An 8,178-nucleotide genomic window follows, 5' to 3' on the forward strand; every position below is an offset into this window, starting at 1 on the left:
AGTTAGAAGGATTTGGCTGACGGTGCATCCACGCAGCAGTAAAACAGGATCGTGACTCAGAGGACGTCTGCTGGGGAACACGACTGAAGCTGCAAACAGATCCCTCTGTTCCTCAGGTGTTGTCTGAAACCGGATCGGCTGATGAGACCAGCAGCTGCTCTCTGGACTCGCTCAGACCGGCCAGATGGATCAGAAGAGTGTGATCAGACTCAGTCACTGTGACAAGGACATCTACTGCTTCTTCGTGCCGGATCAGTGTCCCGAGTGCGGCGTCAGCTTCAGCGGCAAGCGTCTGGAGGAAGCCCCGGTCAGCGTCCCCAGCCCCTTCAGTAACGGACACAAAGAACCGTGTGCTTTCCTGGTGACCTCCACAGATGTGCTCAGGTAAGACGTCCAGAAGAACACACCTCCAGCTGAAGCTCCTCCTGGACTGAAGGTGACCTGTGCTCCTGGTTCTTACAGGGACTTCGATGGCAGTTCTGATCTTCACACAGGAATCAGCAACACGAGCGGTACAGTACACCCAAACACTCATTTCAGCAGCAAAATAACCTGAACTGTTAATTACATTTAATAAAATATCACAGTTGTTTATTACAGTTCCATGCCAGCATCAAGGCTATTTTCATGGGGACCTCAGAGTAAATCACACAAGGTGTACAGTTAACATCATGTCATGATAAATAACTCTGTTAAACACACCTCTGAGTCAAACCATTGTCTAAGCACATTAAAAACAGTACAACCCAATAAAATATGCTTTAAAGTTTGAGTTTGGCAAGACATTTGGCAATTATTAATAAATATCCAAGTGTACATCTTGTATGACATAAAAGACACACTGTAAAAAGTACTTAGTCATACCTAGATTTAAAAACTACTTTTCTTTTCATACAGAAAATAAATTTAAGTTCAACTTCAGGTGTATTTATAAAGCACATTTCAAAACAAGTTTGCACTGAAGGGCTGTTCTATTTATAAACAATATAACACAACAACAAATAAATCAAAACTCATAGAAGATAAACCATTAACATCTATGTGACTTCAATATTCTCATTTCGATCTAGATTTGATCTTCCACATGATTAATATCAGAGTTTATGTTCCCTTCACAGATAATGCTGTAAGAAATATGATGTGTAGCTTCACTGTTTATTAAAGTGAGTTTCTGATTTTACTGTGGTTTTATTTTTGCTATAGCACATACATTTCTATAATTAACTAAAACTTATACTAAAAATAGTGTTAACCGAAATAAAACATTAAAAGCTTTTTGCTTTTAAGGTAATATTTAAATTTGATTTAACTTGATGTAATAAAACTGAAATAAAAATAAAACCCTGACCTATTAAAAAAAAAGTACAAATGATAAAACACTACAAAGTTACTCAAACATTTAAATGATAACAGACAATAAAAAAACTAAATCTGAAGTATGAATAGAGAGTGTAATACCAGCTCAGTTATACTGAAAACACTCTTAATGACGTTAAACGGTGCAAAAGAAGCAGAACTCTTCTTGACGTAGCTGAAAGAGCACAAAGCCTTGACTGTGGCGGTGTGTGTGTGTGTTGCAGGCACGGTGTACAGCTACACACGGAGCGGTGTGCAGAGAGAGTCTCAGGGCTGGGAGCGCTGTGTGTGTGTGCCGCTGGTGCACACACACATGTTCAGTCTCAGGAGCCAGTGGGACCAGTATCTGGAGCAGTTCTCCAGCGCTCACACCTGGGACCCGGCCAGCCACAGGTGACCTCACACACAGAGAAAGCTGCAGTTCTGTTCGATCACATCCGGAGGTTATTAAGAGTCCGAATGCTCTCTGTTTTCCAGCTTTGACGAGGAAAGCCACAACTGCTACAGCTTCTCTCTGATGTTCATCAACTGTGTCCTGGCCACGCAGTCCAAGCCAGCGCTGAGTAAAGATGAGTTCACACGCTCCTTCGTGCTTCCTCGGATCAAACGAGCTTCCAAGTACATGATGCTGTGCCGTGAGATCTCCCAGAACCACTTCTACATCGTGGACAGTACACACAGAGACTCAGGCCAGGGTCCGAGTGAGGACGACGACAGCAAGAACAAATGAGAAGAATCAGACTTCCTCAGCTCCTTACACGTCTTCTCTCAAGGTGAAGAATGCCGAAACGTGCCTGTCGATCCGTACTCTAATGACCTGACACCACGTCTGTAGAACCTTCCAGATGTTTATCATCAGTGTCCTGCAGCACAGAAGCAGTCATCAGTGTCACAGACGTATATTTGGAGAAATACACAACAATACACTGTATGAGTCACAATTATACATCTCTCTTTTATGACAAAAATCATTAGGATATTAAGTAAAGATCATGTTCATGAAGATATTTAGTAAATAAACTGTAAATATATCAAAACTTAATGTTTGATTAGTAATATTCATTGCTAAGAACTTCATCTGAACAACTTTAAAGATGATTTTCTCAATATTGTGATTTTTTTGCTCCCTCAGATTCCAGATTTATAATAGTTGTATCTCAGACAAATAATGTCCTCCGAACAGAAAAAAGCATCATGACTGGTTTTGTGGTTCAGGATTACATTTAATCATTTATCCAAAGTGACTTATAAATGAGGACAAGGGAAGCAATCAGAATCAAGAAAAGAGCAATGATATAGAAGAAATATGAGTCTCAGTTAACTTAATAGAGAACGTTAATGTTAGAGGGTCTTGTTTTATAAAGACAAGATGAAAGAATAGAAAAAGAACTGATAACATTAGTTGTAGAGGATCATTTTATAAATGAAAAGAAATCAAGCAGAAGTAGAACTGAACGCTGTACAGACTACACGGATCTTCTCTGATGTGTGTGTGTGTTTACTGGACACTGCTTAAACACAATCTATGAACACAAGACTGTAGAGCCGTGTTCAGTCAGAAACACAGATCCAATAAAATGAATTAAAAACAGTTTTTATTACAGTGAACGAGGTATTATGGTGGTATTCTGTATATTAACTGTAGGATATTGTTGAGAACATTATGAGTCAGTCTAGCCTGAGAAAAAAAAAAAAAACTAACAACAACAACAAACAAAAAAAACTATGAAAAACATGTTCACATTTTACTTAAAGTCTATATATAATGCATAACAGAAGTATTTTCTGTGCACTAATTATGCCTTGTAATACACCTTGTAATGCATTGTATGATCTCATGAATAACTGTACGCACACTTATAATACATTACAATACAAACAACCTGCATTTTACCTTTGGTTACAGTTGTTAACAAGTCCCACCCAGAGACTTTTCTGAAGATAAAGAATTGTATAAAAATGACATATATGACAGCTTCTTGGCATAAGTGATAATGTCAAAAATATAATTTAATATTTTTGACATATATAATTTTTGATAATAAAGGTTATTTGAGGTTTATTGTAATTTATAAAGGAGGAACGATTCTGCACCACAGTTGACATTTCACATTGAATAAATGTGTATATGTTTAGGGCCAATTCGATTTTTGAGTGCCTTAAAAAGCGCTATATATAAATGTAATGAATTCTGCAACTGTAAATAATGTGCATGCTGTGACACGGTTTAACACACAAAAACTGAACCACTCTAGAACTATATACACAGTCTTAAGGGAAACTCATTGGGTGTCAAGTGCCGGTCCTTGCTTTGGTATAAACACAGTGTAAACACCTTCGAGACGTTCCCAGTGGATCTGCTGAGAGCAGGGGGGGGTTTCCTCTGAGAGACTCATCACAGCGAATAAGTGAACACACACAAACACACACACACACACACTCACACACACTCACACACACACATATATGTGTCCCTGCAGCACAGAAGCAGTCATCTGTAGCACAGGTATATTTGTAGTAATAGATAACAACACATTGTATGAGTCACAATCATACATTTCTCATTTATGTTTACATCAATGTTTACCGGGAGTCAGAGACTCTTTCACCTAGATATCACACTATAGAGACTGTGTCTGTTCCCCGAACTAGAAAATACAAAAAACGTCCAAACCAAGTTAAGGTTAATAATTTAATTGAGGTTCAACAAATAAAAAACAAATGCAATATGGATAAACAAAGGATAAAGCTTGGCTTATTGAATATCAGATCCCTTTCTACGAAAACACTTTTTGTAAATAATATTATAACTGATCATAATATAGATGTGCTCTGCTTGACAGAAACCTGGCTAAAACCTGATGATTACATTATTTTAAATGAGACCACCCCCCAAGATTACTGTTATAAACATGAACCGCGTCTAAAAGGCAAAGGGGGAGGTGTTGCTTCAATTTATAACAACGTTTTCAGGATTTCTCAGAGGGCAGGCTTCAAGTATAACTCGTTTGAAGTAATGGTGCTTCATATAACATTATCCAGAGAAACCAATGTTAATGATAAATCCCCTGTTATGTTTGTACTGGCTACTGTATACAGGCCACCAGGGCACCATACAGACTTTATTAAAGAGTTTGCTGATTTTACATCCGAGTTAGTTCTGGCTGCAGATAAAGTCTTAATAGTTGGTGATTTTAATATCCATGTCGATAATGAAAAAGATGCATTGGGATCAGCATTTATAGACATTCTGAACTCTATTGGTGTTAGACAACACGTTTCAGGACCTACTCATTGTCGAAATCATACTCTAGATTTAATACTGTCACATGGAATTGATGTTGATAGTGTTGAAATTATTCAGCCAAGTGATGATATCTCAGATCATTATTTAGTTCTGTGCAAACTTCATATAGCCAAAATTGTAAATTCTACTTCTTGTTACAAGTATCGAATAACCATCACTTCTACCACAAAAGACAGCTTTTTAAGTTATCTTCCTGATGTATCCAAATTCCTTAGCATATCCAAAACCTCAGAACAACTTGATGATGTAACAGAAACTATGGACTCTCTCTTCTAGCACTTTAAATAAAGTTGCTCCTTTACGCTTAAGGAAGGTTAAGGAAAACAGTTTGACACCATGGTATAATGAGCATACTCGCACCCTAAAGAGAGCAGCCCGAAAAATGGAGCGCAGCTGGAGGAAAACAAAACTAGAGGTATTTCGTATTGCTTGGCGGGAAAGTAGCATATCCTACAGAAAAGCATTAAAAACTGCTAGATCCTATTACTTTTCTTCTCTTTTAGAAGAAAACAAACATAACCCCAGGTATTTATTCAATACAAAAAAATAAAACCTCAAGTGTTGACATTTCCCAACACCACAGCAGTAGTGACTTTATGAACTACTTTACTTCTAAAATCGATACTATTAGAGATAAAATTGCAAGCATTCAGCCGTCAGCTACAGTTTCGCATCAGACAGTGCACTATAGACCCCCTGAGGAACAGTTCCACTCATTCTCTAATATAGAAGAGGAAGAATTGTATAAACTTGTTAAATCATCTAAACCAACAACATGTATGTTAGACCCTATACCATCTAAGCTCCTAAAAGAGGTGCTTCCAGAAGTCATAGGTCCTCTTCTGACTATTATTAATTCCTCATTGTCATTAGGACATGTCCCCAAAACCTTTAAACTGGCTGTTATTAAGCCTCTCATAAAAAAGCCACAACTTGACCCCAGAGAACTAGTTAATTATAGACCAATCTCGAATCTCCCTTTTCTGTCCAAGATACTAGAAAAGGTGGTATCCTCACAATTATATTCCTTCTTAGAGAAAAATGGTATATGTGAGGATTTCCAGTCAGGATTTAGACCGTATCATAGTACTGAAACTGCTCTCCTTAGAGTTACAAATGATCTGCTCTTATCATCTGATCGTGGGTGTATCCCTCTATTAGTTTTATTGGATCTTTTTAATCTTGCTGGTTTCGTCTGGTCAGAGGAGAACTGACCCCAACTGAGCCTGGTTTCTCCCAAGGTTTTTTTCTCCATTCTGTCACCGATGGAGTTTCGGTTCTTCTTGTTTAATTAGTTGGGGAAACTTAATTTCCAGGGATATCATCGACTTGATTGCACAGATACTATTTAAACTGAACTGAGCTGGATGATGACATCACTGAATTCTGCCTTTAAATGAGTGTTTACTATTGTCCTTTTGCATTGACACACTATTTTCATATTTCAATACTGTAAAGCTGTTTTGGCACAATCTGTATTGTTAGAAGAGCAATATAAATAAGGGTGATGACTTTTATGCCAAATATCATTAGGATATTAAAGATCATGTTACATTAAGATATCTTGTAAATTTATTACCTTAAATATGCCAAAACCTAATTTCTGATTAGTAATATACATTGCTATGAACTTCATTTGGACAACCTCTAAATCAAAGCAGTGATTACCTAGCAAACATTTTCATCATGTGACAGATTCAGAAGAAAGTTTACTTGATAAAGCAGACACTAGAGAGAAAGACAGGATCAGCGCTGAAACAAATGAGAATCTGAGAGTCAGCTACAATCAAGAGGCAACTCTACAGCTGCGAGAGTCATGTGTCAGCAACACAAACTCCTGAAGATCACAGCCAAGACCCAGTTTCCATGTCAAAGAGACTGGGTCGTGAGGAAAGTAATGCTTCATAGCCCTGAATAATTCAGCTGTCCTCTTCGAGCGTTTCTGACACTCCTTGGAAAATCTCTCTCCCCGCTGGACTGAAGCACGGTCAGTTCTACATGTTTCAGCAGGACACGCCATAAACAACTATTCATGAGACTCTACAATGCATTATAAGGTTCTTTATAAGACATATTTAATGTATTATTACTGCTTTTATAATGCATTATGCATAAATGATTTGAGTAAAGTGTTACCAGTAATTTTCATAGCTGTAGACACTGGCCATATCTGGACTTAAATGCGAGCTAACTTTTTATTATTATTATTATTATTTTTTTGTACAAATGTTGTCCCTACAGCCTAAGCCTACGTGAATGCAAATGAAATGTCTTAATTTTGAAATATGGAATAGCTTGCAACATTTACTGCTGAAGTGATCCAGCTTTGAAAATAAGAGTTTGATGTAGTTCAGCTAGTCAGGAGACAAACGATCGTGGCGTTCCTCCGCTGTTTGCTAACAAGTTCATGTTGGGATGTGTCCTAAATCACAAACCGATGATCACACGGACCGAGGTAAAGCATTCAGTCGGATGATAAATAATCAATGATAAAACATGCCACGCTGCTCTGACTCCAGGGTGTGCTTTACTGGAGAATGATGGGATAGGACTGCATTACTGAGAGGGAGCGCTGGTTTCGGTTAGCTGTTGTCATCAGAACAGAGATGTTCACAGCTTCAGTTGTGTTGTTTGGATTGGCTCTGGAGAGAGAAATCACTCAGCTATATCCAGCTGTAACAATAAACTCTATTTAACTCAACCCTGACATGAACCGGGGGCACGAGACCACCTGATGGATGCTGTTTGTGCTGGGAACAAGCTTCAGTAATAGACAATGTGTTGACAGAAGGGATTTCAAAGTAAATTACTAAAGTTACACTCATTAAAAACCATTAGTTTAATACAGGAGTGTCTTCTAAGACAGCTGAAGAACAAGCTCTTATAAGCATTTATCTGATTCAGAAACATTCCCGAATACTTCATGACCATCATATTTCCATTGCTTGTCCTGTGGTTAATAATGAGACTGGATCGTTCTGGATCAGGGTTCGACAGAGACTGTACTCTCACCGAGTCAATGAAGGTCTTGAGATCTGAGCAGAACACAATCTATATATTCATTCATTACAGCAAATAAAAACACACAGGATTTTTGTAGGCCTGCACAATAAATCATTAAAAACTGACTCCTATATCATTTTACTTTAGATTAGTGTACAATATGTGAAACCGAGTATTAATATCTGAACTGTAATAACAATACTAATACTGATAATACTATTAGCTCCTCCCTTATTGAGTTTCATTTTTAATTTACTGTTTTAGATAAAATCATCTGCTAAATGAATGAGAGTAAATCGTTTTGGAAGTAAGTTTGTAGATGGACTATATCTAGTTACTGTATAAAAAACTTATGCAAAGTTCATGAAATGACGTTTTAACTCAAAACTGTTCTGGATCTAACCAAAACAAGACACTTCGATTGGTCATGTCAAGAAGTGCATTCAGCATTCATCTGCTGTACACTAATTCAGTCTAACGTGTGTCTACTTAAACCTTTATACACTTTGTAC

The 8,178-nt window shown here is 37.6% G+C and overlaps 1 protein-coding gene across 1 annotated transcript; it reads left to right on the plus strand.

Moving 5' to 3' along the window:
- On the plus strand, positions 1–2,300 carry mkrn2os.2 (MKRN2 opposite strand, tandem duplicate 2). Its single transcript, XM_026240722.1, has 4 exons — positions 1–384; positions 463–512; positions 1,581–1,749; positions 1,834–2,300. The coding sequence occupies exons 1-4, from the start codon at positions 185–187 to the stop codon at positions 2,084–2,086; spliced, it is 672 nt and encodes a 223-aa protein (XP_026096507.1). The 5' UTR covers positions 1–184; the 3' UTR covers positions 2,087–2,300.
- The last annotated feature ends 5,878 nt before the right edge of the window (positions 2,301–8,178 follow it).

The sequence above is a fragment of the Carassius auratus genome, linkage group LG36F, assembly GCF_003368295.1.
Source record: "Carassius auratus strain Wakin linkage group LG36F, ASM336829v1, whole genome shotgun sequence".
Lineage (NCBI taxonomy): Eukaryota > Metazoa > Chordata > Actinopteri > Cypriniformes > Cyprinidae > Carassius > Carassius auratus.